Raw genomic sequence first — 17,248 nt, forward strand, 5'->3', positions numbered from 1 at the left:
TGCAGGCATCCATCATAGCACACAGGCTACACTGTTATTACTAGTTTATGTATCTCTTTGCCCTCCCCCTTGGGAAGTTCTATGAAGACAGACTGTTTTCTCATTTCTCTTTCTCTACTTGAGAATACCAAGGTAATTAGAGAATGAATAAAAAGTAAATTAATGATTGAATGAAAGATACATAGACTTGCTATGTAATAAAAAGAAAATACAGGTAAGAATATAAGGCTAAGTAGGTAGGTGATAGCCATAAAGGCAAATAAATAACATACATGCAAGGTAAACCAACAGTATACATTTGTGAAACTTGTATGCATACAAATAGCCAAGTATTATTTCTGCATATTTGTGGTAAGCATCATAACCAGATATTGTAACTGTCAAATGTTTAGTAAGCCAAATGGGGCTTACCAAAACATAAATAGCTAGAATAACCAACTAGGTCCCAAGATAAATTGAAATATTTGTAGGGCCAGATTTAGCTGATAGATGACCACTTATAACCTCTACATCAATGGAACCTGTCTTTTAACCTGTTTTTCTAGTACAGATAATAGTTTTTTATTGACTCAGCTTCATTATTCCAAATTTTGATTTCACTTTTGGGGTATGGACATGATGTGCATGGAAATTGTCCCAATTTTTTGGCTTCATTTATTTTGTGCCCTAAGCAAATACAAGTAAATCGTCTATCATGGAAATTTCATTTTCTTAAGTGTCTATACTGAATACCATTAAGTTTCTGAATATAGTGTAGATTTAAGTATGAACAGTATTCTGAATAGAATTATAAAATTTTCTCTTCTTTTCTTTTCCTTTTTTGTTTTGTTTGTGCCAATTTTGGGGCTTGAACTCAGGGTTTGGGCACTGAGCTCACGGCTATAGCAGATACATTTGAGCCACAGCTCTAATTCTAGCTCTAGTTTTTGCAGTTTTATTGGGGGGGAGGTTGTTTGTTTCTTTCTTGGTAGTTAATTGGAGAAAAGAATCTCAGCTTTTCTAGCCTGGGCTAGCTTCAAACCATGATTCTCAGATCTCAGCCTCCTGAGTAGTCTAGGATTACAGACAGGAGCCACCAGCACCCAGCTGTTTTTCTTTTATTAAAAAATGCTTGTGTGACCACATGATAGTTAAACTCCCTCCTACACACTGGACTTAGAATAATGCTGTACTAATAATTTATATTAGGCATATTTTTGTTCTACAATACTATAATTTTGTAATTAATAGCATATTTTATTCATTAGAAAGGAATGTGTCGTTTGATATTCAAAAATAAGAAAAACTACTCAAATTTGATACAGTTTGTATTTTACAAAAATGTTGAACCTTTTGTGTGATACTCATTTGTGTATTATAATTCTGTTATCATTGTGTTTTAACAGTATGATGTTGTGACAGCATGACTCCATTTCAGAATTGAGATAGTTTTAAACTATTTCTTCTCCTGATCTACACTATTATATAGTCAACAAAACAGGCGTTTGTTCACATAGCATTTGGAAGGGAGTGGACGGTAGACAACAGTATTTCTAAGATCCTGTTGAGTTGATTTTTATTATACCCACCCAGCACGTTCTTTTTCCCCGACACCATCTAAATGTGGTCTCTCCATAGGCATATTTTGGTGGGGAAGCCCGCTGTGATGCTGAAGCTGGACAAGGGGATGATTACGACCCCAGAGAGCTCATCTGTGGCGCCTGTTCTGATGTGTCCAGGGCTCAGGTGGGCAGAACGTTTTTATTAGGCTAGTTTTAAAAAGTCAAAACTGTGCTCTTAAGGTAATAATATCCGAAAAAATCAAGTTCCTCCTTGGTGTTTTCTGATATTTATTCAGCTTTGTATAATTCTTCAAACTATTGTTTCCTATGTATTTTTTGTTTATTGTTTCATATGTGTTATTCCTTGTGGATGTGTTCATTTTAAACTTAGTCTTCTATGAAATGATCACATTTAAACAACAAATAACATTACGTTTTTTACTAATCCTATAGTCAAACTTCGATATTTTCTCTTTAATGAAATCTTCACATGTATACCAGTGAGATTGGGAAATGATAAAATATTATCAATTTTTTTGTTTAACCAATTAGTTGGCACTCACAAGGAAATTAAGCAGATTGCATATTAGTCAGATTGGTTTTTACCAGAGATGGAATTAGGACTTTAGAATTGTCCAGACCTTTTGGGGAAAACCATATATTAATGATTTTATTTTATTTTTTTGCCTGTCATGGGGCTTGAACTCAGGGCCTGAGAACTGTCTCAGAGCTTCTTTTTGCTCAAGGCTAGCACTCTACCACTTGAGCCACCACACTACTTAAGACTTTTTTTTTCTGCTTATATGGTACTAAGGAATTGAACCCAGGGCTTCATGCATGCAAGGCAAGCACTCTACCACTGAGCCACATTCCCAGACCTAATAATTTTTTTCATTTTTTTATTTTTTGGTCAGTTGTGGGGCCTGAACTCTGGGCCTGGGCGCTATCCCTCAGCTCTTCAGCTCAAGGCTAGTGCTCTACAACTTGAACCACAGCACCACTTCCAGCTTTTTCTGCTTATGTGGTGCTGAGGAATCGAACCCAGGGCCTTCTGCATGCAAGGCAAGCACTCTACTGCTGAGCCACCATCCCAGCCCATGATTTTTATTTTTAACAAATGGACCATCAGTTTTCAGAAATCTGTCTACTCTCAAAATATAAAAGAATGAGTTATGTATACGACTATATAAAAGCAGATGAAGTTGGCTCAATATACTCTTGTCTTGTCTCTTCTTTTGCTATAGATGTGTCCCAAACATGGAACAGACTTCTTGGAATATAAGTGTCGCTACTGCTGTTCAGTGGCTGTCTTTTTCTGTTTTGGAACAACACATTTCTGTAATGCTTGTCATGATGATTTTCAAAGAATGACTAGCATTCCTAAGGAAGAACTTCCACATTGTCCTGCAGGTATGTTCTCAATATTTAAATATCACAATTATGATCTATGTGGTATTTGGTTTTATTTAAAGATTATATGAGAATTCTGTTTCAAATGATGGCAACCTAATTCAAACTAGCCTGAAGTATTAATGGGAATAAATACCTCTAACCTTGCATTACTAGTATGCAGTAAGGAAGTAGCTAAGACCAAAAACTATGTATGTACCATAAAACTGAGTTTCTTTGAGCTAATGTAGAAAGATCTTTAGATATTTTTAACTTTAACAAATTACACACACACACATACACATGTTATATTGCCTTTGTTTAAAAAAAAGAAAAAAAAGGAGAAAATGAAAATATAATAGATCCTTCTAGACAGTTGAGGAAAAAGTGAAAATATTCAGGATGCTTAGAGTTCAGATGCTTAAGTCATTTTTTTCCATAACACCTCCAAACTTATACTAAAGATACACCACCTTTCAACAAACCTAAAATTTTCTCCTGTCATGTAAATTAAATACATTAACTTTTACTTTGTTTTTGGGGAAGCATATTTTCACAGAACTAAAGGGCAGAGAAACACAAAGCAGAAAACTCAAGCATGCTTCCATCGAAAGAATGACACTGCCCCATTCATAAGGAAATGGAAAGACTTGGGAAAAATCATGTTAAGTGAAGTAAGCCAGACCCAAAGAAACATAGACTCCATGGTTTCCCTCATTTGTAATAATTAGTATATGTCTCGAGTAGTCCTAGCAGAGGATCACAGTAGCTCAATAGCTATGTGTACATATGATCATATAAAATGATGCTAATCAAAATGAACTCCAAGATATGGAAATAAGAGGTTTTGTTGTTGTTGTTAACGTACTATGTGAAGTTATTTCTTTCGGTTTTTGTTTTCCTTCGTGATTTATCCCCTGTTGTCACTGTTTTTGATTTTGGTACCATGTGTCTTGCATATATGTTTATCTGATTAGGGGAAGGGAACGTGAATAACCAAATGGTGAGACAAAGGACAAAGGGTGAACCAGTGTAGCAGCGATACCCAACAAGACATTATGTTGGAAATGAACTTTACAACTTGGGGGCAGGGAGGTGTGTGTAGGGGGAGGAAAAGTGGAAGAAAAATGAGAGGGGGTAACAATATTTGACAAGAAATGTACTTATTGCCTTACTTATGTAACTGTAACCCCTCTGTACAACACCTTTACAATAAAATTAAATTTTAAAAAACAAGAAACTGAGCCAGGCACCAGTGGCTCATGCCTGTAAACTTAGTTACTCAGGAGGCTGAGATCTGAGGATCAAGGTTCAAAGCCAGCCCAGGCAGGAAAAGCCATGAAACTCTTATCTCCAATAAACCACCAGAAAACTGGAAGTAGTGCTGTAGCTCAAGTGATAGAGCACTAGGCTTGAGCTGAAGAGCTGAGGGACAGCACTCAGGCCTGGAGTTCAAGCCCCATGACTGACCAAAAAAGCCCTGAAGATAAAACATAGGATTAGCAACTTCTCCACATAAACTGAGATGTACAGGTGAAGTTAATAATTCTTGCGCTTTATTTTGTTTGCTTTTACTATACTTGGTCAAAGCCACATAGAATCCATAAACAGCAGGCAGACTGTATATACTGATTTGCTTATATTTGCGTAGAGAAATTCTGGGAAAATATTCTTGTCAATTGATTATTGAGGAAAATGAGTAATATGGTGATAGACAGGGAAGTAACATGACTTCTGATTATAATGTTTTAGTAGTTTGATTTTTATACCTGTAAAAATTATTACTATTTTAAATTTAAAATAGCTAGAATGTTTTTTAAGTATTGGTACTTCATGCCATTTGCTTCTGTCATTAAAGAAAAAAAAGCCCTTCAAGGGTTTTCAAGGTGTGTTTTGGTGTGTGTTAAACCCTTCAAGTGTGTGTCTGTGTGTGTGTGTGTGTGTGTATTAAAGTATTTTCCCCCCTATTTGGTTGCTGTTTTACATAAAAGTAGAAAACTTAGAAGCAAATTGAGAATGATGTGAAGACAGGATGTTCAGAGTGATGACTAGATCAGAAATGGGAGCCAGGATTAAAAGGATATGGTGATGAGCAGAGATCAGCAAATGGAAAGAGTGAAAAATAGGCCATATTCATGATGATTTGAGCTCCAAAGAAAGTGGATTATTTAATGGTTGTAGGTCAAGGTCTGGAAACAGATGAGAAACCCAAAATGTCAGTCATGCTTCTTAAAGCCTTCCCACAGGGGAGGAACTAAGGCAATAATCAATTTGCAGTTAAGAAAAATTAGAGGCAAGCTCTGTCATCAGGGAAAATCCAGATTTTTCCAGTGAAATAAAATATATTCTGTAGAGGCAAAACTGAGTAAGGTAGCAAAGAAACGAATAGTCTGGACAACACAGTGAGAAGGATCAGGCAAAGAGAGGTTTTCCATATATACATACGATCCAGTCAGACACAATTAGGACTTTGTTCTTCAAACAATTGTGAACCACACAATGGAGGCAGAAGAGTTAAGGAATTGGCAGAAGGAAGGAGTGGATATTGATTCTGAGAATTTTCACACATACTAAGCATTTTTTCACATAACTTTTACAATGTAGGAGTATCTTTTACAAAGTAGGAGTATCTTCATGTTCGCAAATGGAAATTTGAGGCCTAAAGAAAGTGACTAACTGGCCCATTTAGAAGATGTTCTGGACTCACGGATTCCTCTGACTCATCCATTGAGAACTGGACTAGAATTAAAGGAGAACCCAGAGTAATATCAGTAAGAGAAGATGACCATATAAGGACAAAAGGAATAATCATTTTTAAAAGTCTCAACCCTATTAGCTTTGTGTTTTAATATATGGGTGAAGATGAGCAAAAAATTAAGAAAATGAAGTAGGTTATCTTAATCCGTTTTGGCTGCTACAACAAATGCTATGAGCTTCGTTAATAAGGTAGCTCTGTAGGCTGGGAAATGTAATGACAAAGTTCTGGCGGTTCAGTCCCGGGCGAAGGCCTAACTTTCTTGTTCATATATAGTACCGTCTTGCTGTGTCCTCACATGGAATGAGGGACAAGGGATCTACAGAACCACGCTCTTATTTACAAGAGCACTAATCCTAGTTATGAGCTCTACCAAATCACACTGGTGTTTAATTCAGCTGGGTGCCAGTGGCACCTGTAATCCTAGCTACTCAGGAGGCTGAAATTTGAGAATCATGGTTCAAAGCCAGCCCAAGCAGGAAAGTCCATGACATTCATATCTCCAGTTAACCACCAGAAAACCAGAAGTGACTCAGAGTGGTAGAGTGTCAGCCTTGAGCAAAAAAGCTCAGGAATAGTCCCTAGGCCCTGAGTTCAAGTACCTGACAACATGATTTACATGGTAGGCACTCAGGAAATAATTGTGGAATAAATGATACCATTTTTTGTTTGTTTGTTTTCCTGAACTAACCCAAACAATGCAATTTATAAGAGCCACAATAGTGTTTTTACCAGATCTTTATGTGCCATTGAGTGCAGTGTAGGTTGGTACAGGACAGCAAATATACTTGATAATTAACATGCTAGCCAGCCTACAAGTTATCCTCCTTTGTTGACACATTCTGAGTCTGTGCCTGCATTTATTTGTGAAGTGCAGCAGCTGACTTCTCTTTCTGAGCTTAGCTATCTCCTCTAGGCATTGGTATTATTCTTTTTTTTTTTTTTTTGTCCGTCGTGGGGCTTGAACTCTGGGCCTGGGCGCTGTCCCTCAGCTCTTCAGCTCAAGGCAAGCGCTCTACCACTTGAGCTACAGCGCCACTCCCGGTTTTCTGGTGGTTTATTGGAGATAGGAGTCTCACGGTCTCTCCTGCCCGGGCTGGCTTTGAACCGCAATCCTCAGATCTCAGCCTCCTGAGTAGCTAGGATTACAGGTGTGAGCCACCAGCGCCCGGCTTTGGTATTATTCTTGTATGGACTGTACTTCTTACTCCTCAAGACCAGGCATCAGGTTGATGTTACTCTGTAGTATCTAACATTAACTGGGCATTTATACTGAGCCAGGCTAATCATTTTATAAACTTTCTAACCTTTTACCCTTCATAGTTTCCTTCTTTTATGGCAGACAAAATTTTAAACCCAGAAGAAGTAAATTGAAAAAGATTTCATTCTCCATTGAACCTCATGCTATTTTTGTCTGAAGCAAAATCAGAATTTGTGTTTCTTATTTTCAAAAACTAGTAGTAGTGAGCTGTTCCCTACTGGCCATTAGGGAATCTACATTTAAATGTAAGCATAGCCTGTATTTCTGACATCCTAAAGTTCTTCCTTATTTATAAAAAAGTTATAAATCCTTTTTAGTGATTTGATGTGGCATGAAGCATGTTACCATACTAAATCTCTTTTAAAAAATAGAAAAGTACAAGGTTATTAACATTTTAAAAGTCTGGTTTCTTTATTATCTACAAAATTTTACTTCCCAACAGACAGCTATATTTTATATTATCTTAATGTTCATAGTTTTGAACTGGTTAATTTTCACTTAGGTACTAATCTCCCCCCTTCATACACTTTTTAGAATAACACCAATAATCAGTCTTTCTATTTTGCCAGTGTGCAGTGGGAGTAGATATGTAACTTCATTTACTTATACTTCTTTGTTTCTATTTGTTAAAAAAAAAATCCTAAAGAAAAGTGTTCATGTTCTACCACCCGGAGGAATTTTTATTAAATAAAAGAGGGATTTTCATGACTTTTTTGCTTACTTCTCTGCTTTAAAATTATATGTGTAATACTTTATATCTATTTTGTAAATTCATTAGTATAAATTAACTGTTCAGAAGAGTTTTATTGTAATCTTTACATACATGCATATAATATACTTCGATCAAATTTACCCTATCTATATTATATTTTAATACACTTTACAGTTGGCCCCTTCCTATGTTCTCTTTTTTAATAGTTTTCAGCAGGTTTTATTGTACAATTTTCATATATATTGTACTTGTCATTTTCTCACTGTCATCTATTAATAGAACAACATCTATAGCTCATAGCGTTTCTCTTTTATCAGGACACTGTAAGTAATGGACCATGTTACTTCCTTTGCTGAAGTTTTTATGAATGTTTTTACTTTCATGCTAAAGAAAAATAACCTTTTAGCTTTATATTTATATAATGAGACATATTGTTTCTGTAGTAAATTATCAGTAATTTATATATAAAGGTATGTGTGCATGTGTATGCATGTTTCAAATTATATCTCTTCGTTTCCTTCACAATTTATACAGGTCCCAAAGGCAAACAGCTAGAAGGAACGGAATGTCCACTCCATGTTGTTCATCCGCCCACTGGGGAAGAGTTTGCTCTTGGGTGTGGAGTCTGCAGAAATGCTCACACTTTTTAGAACATTAAGATCTTTTGTTAATAGAGAGGGAAGTTGCCTTCATCCACCATGAGGATGCAGTGAAATTTAAACTCTGCTCAGGATAAGAATGGGACCACTTTTACATCCATGAAAATGAACCATTCACAGTGCAAGAAGAATGCCAAATACCATGTATATAATTCTTGCTAGGGAAAGTTTCCCCATTATTTTGGTTTATCTTCTTTTGAACCAAGACATCAAACTTGTGAGGTGTTTGCATGTGGCCATTACCGTCATTGGCCTGTGAAGCATTGGACATTTATTGATAATTGATATTTAAAAAAATCACCATACCCATGGACTAGAATGATGCTGGCTTTCAAGCAAAAAAGAAAAATAATCATTGTTTATTGTATACTGCCTTTTTGTATTCCTGTACAATTGCATCACGGGTGGGGATAAAAAGAGGAATATTCTGGTTTATTTCCTAGACTGTTATTTAAAAAAATTGTGTTAGGGCAGCATATAATGTAATAAGTATCACACTGTATATAAAGATATCAATGTTTGTCCTGTATATGAATTACTAAATTACAAATGCAGTTTCATTTAAACTTCTAGGTTAAGTTTGAGCCTGAAATTTTAATGAAGTGCAATACTGAGTGTGCCTCATTATCTTGCAGCTGTAAACATATTGGAATGTACATGTCAATAAAACCACTGTACATTTTTATACAGTGATAAAGTCTAACAATTGTGTAAGGTGTTTGAGACAGATTATTTCTAAACAGGTTAAAGCACAAAAGTTCAAAGATTCTTTGAAAAAACCTTTTCAAATATTGCAAATAGTAATTTCTATAACTGTTAGGGAACTATTAACTGAACCACTATATTTGAATATTAATTAAATGCTGCATAGAAGATCATAGGGCATGAAAATTTATGTGTGTATATATATATATATATATCATATTTTCACACATTTTCACACTTAGTTAACTTCTGTTTTCTTAAACAGTAGCTTATAGAATATTTATAAAGTAAATCTAGTCTTTATCTTCTGTAGTTCTCTGTAGCCCACAGTGTGTTTAGATCTTTCTATCACCATCTTCTGCTTCTTCCCCTACCTCCCCATCTTAATTTCCCCTCCACCCTGATTTTTGTTTTATTTCATTTTGTTTTGTTGGTTTTTCTCTCGTATTGACAGAACTGCAGTTGGAACTCAGGGCCTTACACTTACTAGGCAGATACTGTACTATTTGAGGCATGCCTCTAAGTTGTAGGCCTCTAAATGATTGATTTATAATTTATCATAAATCAGAATATAATTATTTAATGAGACTAATTAAAGTTTGACCTATATTTTTCTAAATTCCCACCAATGGAAATCTAGAAAGTAGTTTCCAATCTAGAAATCAATGATAAATGTAATGATGTTTGTGGTTAAATATTTGTGACAAGCTTAAAACTGCCTTTGCCTTAAAGGAACTTCAAATACATAAAGATAAAGTCAAATCATAGCACAGATGACTATATTATAGGACATTCTACTAAATATAATTAAGATGGCCAAGCCAAATGCTTCAAGGTTTAGAAAAATCGTTACTTGTTTGTTGTTTTTACGGTGTGGAGGGTGGTAGATAAGAGGCCATTTGAGCTTCATTTTGTAAATGGCATTTCAAGGATCAGAGATGGCATGGAGGAAAGTATGTAATAGAAAAATCTATAATGTGATCAGGGAATAGTAAGTCAGAGTATACAGGTTCAGGGTTGATTTAACATGTTTCCAGGAAACACAAAGTAGGTACAAGGACAAACACTGACCCTAAGTGTACCCCCAGGGAAAATGAGGGGAGAATGGTGAGACCAGTGTAAATATATTTGCCTTAAACTCACAAGACACAGGAGCAAAAACTAACCTTGAGAATGTCTTCTAAATGTCGTATCCATTAACTTTGCTGATAAATTGATCTGCTCCAATTTGTAATGGAGAAGAAAAAAATGGAACTATTAAGGTGCTTGACCAGAATGAGTCTTCTCAGATTAATATTCTAGTAATGAAGGAAAAAACCAACAAAGCCCTATAATGTATGTTCACAATGATTAACTTACCTTTGCTTATAAAGAAGCCGTTTTTAATCACCCCTAACATTTTAGGAATAAAAGTTACGACAAAGGCATGAAGGGCATGGTTGTAGCAAACGTCTGCTTAAGCATCATATATACAAAGACTCTTAAAATACTCTGGATAATATGCTAGGCAGGAAACAGAAATCAGAATCAGAAAGTGGGGGATAGTGAATCTTTCTGGAAAGAAACTCTTCTAGTTGTTTTCAGGCCAAGGAAAGACCATTTTTCATAAACAATTTTCTGAGTAGATTGTTGAAGCCTAAGGTGTCCATATTCTATCAATTAATTTCTTTGATAAAAGACCTGCACTAGATTCTCAATCCGTTTACTGTTTAAAAAAAAATCCAAGGTATAAATCTAGAAATTTGTCTCTTAAAGTCAGACTTTTCTCCCTTGATACTATTATGTTGCCAATGGTTCCCCCAACAGGATTTATGAAAAAGTAACTGAACACTTGTCATATGGAGAAGGTTTTCAGGAGAGACAAGATACTATTGTTTCCTCCTTATTTTAGTTTATTGGGAAAGGTCTCTTCATGGCAGCCCCCACCACTTCAACAGTCCAGTTCCATGACAGGTGCCAGCTACATACAACATCTGGCTAAAATCCACACTCTTCCAGGGCATCAACCAGTGATAAAACATAGCTGGTTTGCTATGGCCTGGCCCATTTCTTCTAAGCAAACTGACCTTCATGAGGAATCTTTGCATCCAGAGATAGGGCTAGCTGAGACATCTGCTTAGATGGAGGGCTTTCCTATCCAAACTTTGTTCCTTGTTCTTCCCTAGATGCCCAATGGACACCCAGTCTGCAGGTTTTCCTGCCTACTGTCCTCAGTTCTTACTCTAATCAGATTCCCACACTTCCTCAATTCACGTTGTTTGTTAGAGAGCCTGCCTGACAAAGGCAGATAAAAAAGAAAATAGGCAACTGGTCTGAATAGAAATTTTCAGAAAATATATAACAGGCATCCAGTTTATGAAAAAAATGTGCAACATCACTAATCATTAAATGCAAATCAAAACCATAGTGAGTTATTATCCCATCCCAGTTGGAATGGACATAATCAAAGACAAAAATGAAAAATTCTGATAGGGATGAAGAGACAAACAATACTGTTGGAGGGAAATGTTGATGTAAATTAGTAGATCATGGAAAAGTATGCAGATTCCTCAAAAAGCTAAAAATATAACTATATGATAGACATATCTCATATAACCATATGAGTTAGCCATTCTACTCCTGGGAGTAGAATTTCATTTAAAAGGAAACAAGTACTTGCACCGCCACACTTATTCACAATAGCACTGTTCATAATAACACCATAGTACCTGGGATCTCGAATTCACCAAGGTTTCCCAACAAATCAGTAATGAAGAACATGGATCATTATACACTGTGGGATATTATTCGGCCATGAAAAGGATGGAATTAGGACTGGATGTAGCTCTGTGGCAAAGCACTTGCCCAGCAAGTACAACGTCCTGGGTTCAATCTCCAGTTCTGAAAAAGAAAAGGCCAGAAAAAGAAAAATGAAAAAGGATGAAATTCTGTCATTAGTGGCAACAAGAATGAAATGGAAGGGATTATGTCAATTGAAATAAACTTAACACAGACAATTATTACTGCATGTTCTCATATAAGGAGACTAAGAAAGTTTATCGCATAGCAGTCAAGTTGAATACTAGTCACTAGAAATGAGAAGATGGGATCACTGAAGAGCTTGTTTTCCAGGTATATTGGAGAAGTAAAAGTTTCTTCAATACATTTCTAGAAAAACTGGATATTAATATGTGTAGAAATAAAACTAAACCATATACAAAAATAAACTCAAAATGGATCAAGGATCTAAATGTAAGACCTGAAACTATAAAACTACTAGAAAAAAAAAAGCAGAAACACTTCAAAGCTCTGGTATAGCAATGACTTGGCAATATCCCTAGCAGCACAAACAAAAAAGAAAGAATAGACCAATGTGATTAAATCAAACGAGGCAGCTTCTGCCCAGCAAAGGAAACTAAAAGTAGAACTACCATATGATGAACTACCATAAAATGAACTACCATAATTATTCAGAATGAAGAGACAGCCTAGAAATGGGAGAAAATATTTGAAAACGATTTCTCTGACAAAGGACTAATATCCAAACTAAAATACCTCAGTATCATCAAAGCAAATAATTGGCTAATGGCTCTTGTCAGAATTCTGAGTCAGACTTCTTGCCTGTGAGGAACTAACAACTCTCTCTCTAAAAAGGGTTGCTATGCAAAGCAATGGCTTACCATGAAAATGGTTTAGGTAGGCTAGCTTGCTAGAGTGGGAGTTAGTGGTGGGGAATAGAATTGTGGCAGCAAGATGCCATGGAGGAGGTCTGGCTTCTATCCACGTAGGAGAGAAACAATGCCATGAAAGAATTTAGTGAGCTCTATTGTTCCCCATATATTTATTACTCTCATTCTGTATTTAGCAGGAAAACTGAAAATGAAGAAAGGCTGAGTCCTAGACAAGTACATGTTCTTTAGGGACAGGGAAATAGCAACAGGACAGGTAGAGATGCTGTCATAGGATCACTCTGAGCAATGTTTGTGTCAAGAAGTGGTTGAAATGAATATATCCCTGAGATAAAAGGTTGAGCAGAAAAAAATGTAGGCACAAAAAACAAACAGATGTCATGTATATAACGTTCTAAAAATAGGCATAAACAATTTATAATAATAAACTTCAGAATGCTGGTTGCCTTTGAGAGGGCGCTGAGTGGGAGGGAGCAGTGCATTCTGGGATGTTTTATATGCTGATCTGAATAAGGATTACTCAAGAGTACACATGCAGACATCTGTCATTCTGCCTTCCTTAGCCTCGTGCACTCTGATGTTTATAACCTATGCCTCAGCACAAAGAAAAACAGTCATCCAAGATGACTCAGGAAGAGACATGGTTATTCATCAGCTAAAATGCCAGGCCTACAAACTTCACTTTGACCTTGATAAAGATGGACGCACTCAATGTTTTCCAGTGAGAGGGCAAATTCCAATACCTACTACATGAAGATGAACAAGAAGTAGCATCCAGTCTTTCAAGACTCATCAGCTACCTCAGTCATTACTCTTTTAAATTACTGAAGTGGGAACAATTAGGTATCTCTCAGTAAATAAAGTAGTATCAACTCAAAAACTTGAACAGTATTAGTACCAGAATTCTAAGTTCCTTCAAAGAGAAGCATGAAATATGTCCCCTGTGCCTAGAATGTTTGGCCTGTAATGTCCTAACACATGGCTGAGAGGCTTCATGTAAAATGGGTCTAGTACTGCTCAAATGTACTAGTGAAAAAATAGATCCAATATTGGGTATGACTGCTTAGAGTCTTTATAGAAATAGGTTCTGAATATTGTAATATGGAGAAGTAAAACCTCACAAATACTGCTGCGACAACTGGAAAGTACTAAGGCCTAAACAGCAATTAAAAATCGTATTTTTAAAGCATCCTATTTTGTCTCAAAGTAATAGGTCTGTCAGGCAGATAGAATAAAAACTTGGAACATAATTCTGCAAATGTATATGCTGTTTCATTCCTAAATGTTCTCCAGGAGGGTGGGTGTGGGAAACAAGGAAGTCTGATGTAACTGTAGACAAAGGCTTTGTCATTGTTGCCAAGCTCACTTAGTCTTATCTGTGAAAGTGCCCTCCTGCAAAGAGTAGCTCCAGTTGAAGCTAAAATTTTCTATTCTACTAAGTAAAAGCATGTCCACATGGACATCCTAATTCTGGGCACAACTTTCAAGTCTGATTAGTCATAACTATCTGCCAACGTAGGATGTTAAGGGACACATTTGAGAAATAGGCAATTGAACAGTTTTGGTCTTCTGGATTAAACTTTGGATGTAAGTGACTGGCAATCTGGACAAGTAACTGGAAAGCATAGAAAAAGAACAGATTTATATCATTTAAAGGTAAAGTATAAGTGACAAATAGATGCCTTTTATTTACACATACAAAATAATGTTTTAACAAATGTCAGTGTTTGGCAGTGGAACAAATATCCTTGGCAAGGTGGTGAGTGTGTCTCTGCAACTGTTCAGATAGAGGCTGAACAGATGAACACCTGTTACAGAGACTGATTGTGATAAAGAGGCAGAAGGAATGCAAACCAATTTCTGCTGGAAGAGGAGCAAGCTGAGGCAATTTAGGGTCCAGCAGAATCTTTGTCTATCTAGTAGGTTAGAAGACCATTTTTAGATAGTATGGATTTAGATAGTATGGATGGTTCTGCTCTATCTGCAAGGCCTGGAGTTAGCCCAAGCCATTATACTTTTCTTTCTGATTTGCTAATATTAGTTTGAATTTGTTGTCTTTTGAATACAACTTAAATTCTTGGCCAGTACCAACTTGAACCGGGAGGACTGTACTGTAGTCTTAAATATGTTTCTTTGGCTGACAGCGGTCATAGAATTTGGTCTCGGGTAGGTAATGAGTTAATCTCCACAGCTGCCATTAACCAAGGGCGATTCTTCCTGAGAGTGGTGAGGATTGCAGACAGCCCCAACCTGAGTGGAGCCTCAGGAAAAAGGCTGCATGTAATTGCTCCCCATTTTGGAAAATTCAGTGTTTTCCAAGTTGACAAATTATCTACAGATATAAGAAAAATGCATGTAATTCTTTTCTGGGGCAAAGAGCAGTTGGGAGCAACAGATCTTTGAATCTACAAAGGAAGGGCCTTTACAGAGTTAGTATTACAGGAGATACATGTCCACATGTACTTTCCTGCTCTCTGATGTTTAAAATTTTGATCTAGTCCTCCATTTCCTCTCTTTTATTCTGGAGTTCCTTTCTTTCAGGTCTCCTATTCTGGTGTTTCCTCACAAGAAGAGGAACTTTTGTCTCCTCATCTTCTTGAATCTGGCACATTTGAGGGCTTCAAGTCAAGCCTGCGCAAAGTGGCAGATGCTGTGAGGGTATGGAATCTGGGTCATGGATTAGGCTTGGAATCTGATTCTTTTACTTATTGGATACTTATTTGGATATGTGATGTCTTTGCTTCAGTTTTCTCATCTAAAAAAAACTTGGGAGTAATGATAACTACCACACAAAGTTGCCATGAGAATTAAATGAAGGAGAAATAGGGAGAGTCACAGGCATGTGGGAGCACCCACTTAATCATGTCATTGTTGTTAGGACTGTTGGGGTAATGCTGTGAGTAAGGACAGAGGTCATTGTTTCTATACTGTGTTGTTGTTCCCTCTGATGGATCTAAGCAACAGAACTTTTCACCAAAGGGAACTAACATCATAGGCAGGAAGATTTCTTCCCGCCAGGACTTAGTTTCTGTCCTTTGAAAACCAACAACCCAGGCAAATGCTATGACACACTTGCCTTTTCTCTGGGCTCCTACCTTGGACTTTCTTCCTTTGGCTTCACTAGGTCATTTTCTTAGAAAAAGAGAAAGAACAAAAGTGTCCTGGAAATCAAATGCAACCCAGCTTTTTAGGAAAGGGTTAGATTTTAAAGACATATTTGGATGGAAGGTCACTTCTTGTTCTTCAGGGTGGGGGTTGGTGCATGACTTATGATTTTGCACATAAGGACATCTTAAAGTTTTTTTCATTTTTTTATCTTTAGTGTACAAAGTAGTTGCCATTTAACAAAGCAGTTGATATACAAACATCTTGATCAATGTCACAACTTGTGTATGTGTGGTGAGGGTTGAACTCTGGGTCTGTACATTGTTCCTGAGTTCTTTTTGCTTAAGACTAGAGCTCTACAACTTCGAGCCACTTCTGGTTTTCTGGTGGTTAACTAGAGACAGGAGTCTCATAGACTTTCCTGCATAGGTTGGCTTTCCTAAGTAGCTAGGATTACAGGCATGAGCCCCCATGCCCGGCAATGTCACCACTTTCAACATTCTCACCTATCTCTCCCAAACCACTCCTTTTGCGTTTCTTAATTTTATAGGGTATACAATGGATTCTTGACTGCATTCTTTCCCTCTTCTCCTCTTCATTCCTGAACCCCTCTCTCCTTGACCCTCTTCTACCCCTTTCAAGTACCTGCTTTCTGGTGCTAATTTTGTTGAACTCTGCCCTTGCTTTTCTAAGGAATTACACTATTTGAGTTCTCTCTTGAATCTACCATATTTAATACATTTGTATCTATTTGCGTACCACACAACACTTTTATTTACACGTGTATAAGCTAATGCTAACTTCCATGCATGAGGGGAAACAAGTAACCTTTGTCTCTCTCTGGGTCTGATTTCATTTAGTATTTTTTCCAGGTCTTTCCATTTCTTTACACACAATACAATACCATTCGTTCTAATGGACACTGTCCCCAAAGCCAAACTTCGAAAAGAAAGCCAACTCGGTAGCAATTACCAAGACACCTTGAGATTCATAGATGGCTTCACCAGAGCTTTTTAACAATCTATTTCTTTACACCTTCCACACCCTTATGTGTTTTAGAAAAAAATATATATGTATATATTTACAAATTTCAGGATTATGTGTACTTCATGAAGAAACTCTGGCTTAAAAAAGTAATAACTAGAAAAAAAAAGACATCCGTGTGGGAACGTCTTTGAAAACAGACACCAGTACTTTAGATTTTTAGAATAAAAATCATCCGTGACCCGGAGCTGTCGGCTGTCACGACGTGACCGGTCACTTGGCCCACGTGATGCTCGCCCTCGGCGCCTTCGGGGTCGCTGCCAGCCGCCGGCGTCCGTCCGCAGGGTGGGGCCGGCTGTGGGTCCCGCCCCGCTCGCGCTCAATCTGCCCCCCCCTCGCCCCCAAAGAAACCCTCAGCAATCCCGCCGCCGCGAGTCACGGAGGGGGCGGGGCCCGAGGCGCGCCCACG

General features: G+C 37.1%; 1 protein-coding gene across 2 annotated transcripts in view; it reads left to right on the plus strand.

The window, feature by feature from the left end:
- Window positions 1–9,028, plus strand: part of Mycbp2 (MYC binding protein 2, E3 ubiquitin protein ligase) — a 236,244-nt gene extending 227,216 nt beyond the window's left edge. For both annotated transcript variants that reach the window (XM_013009100.1, XM_013009110.1), the window contains 3 exons: window positions 1,618–1,725; window positions 2,786–2,951; window positions 8,193–9,028. In XM_013009100.1, coding sequence (XP_012864554.1) covers window positions 1,618–1,725; window positions 2,786–2,951; window positions 8,193–8,308 — 390 coding nt within the window. In that variant the 3' untranslated portion in view covers window positions 8,309–9,028. The remainder of the gene's footprint in view (window positions 1–1,617; window positions 1,726–2,785; window positions 2,952–8,192) is intronic.
- The last annotated feature ends 8,220 nt before the right edge of the window (window positions 9,029–17,248 follow it).

Source organism: Dipodomys ordii, unplaced genomic scaffold, assembly GCF_000151885.1.
Source record: "Dipodomys ordii isolate 6190 unplaced genomic scaffold, Dord_2.0 Scaffold1, whole genome shotgun sequence".
Lineage (NCBI taxonomy): Eukaryota > Metazoa > Chordata > Mammalia > Rodentia > Heteromyidae > Dipodomys > Dipodomys ordii.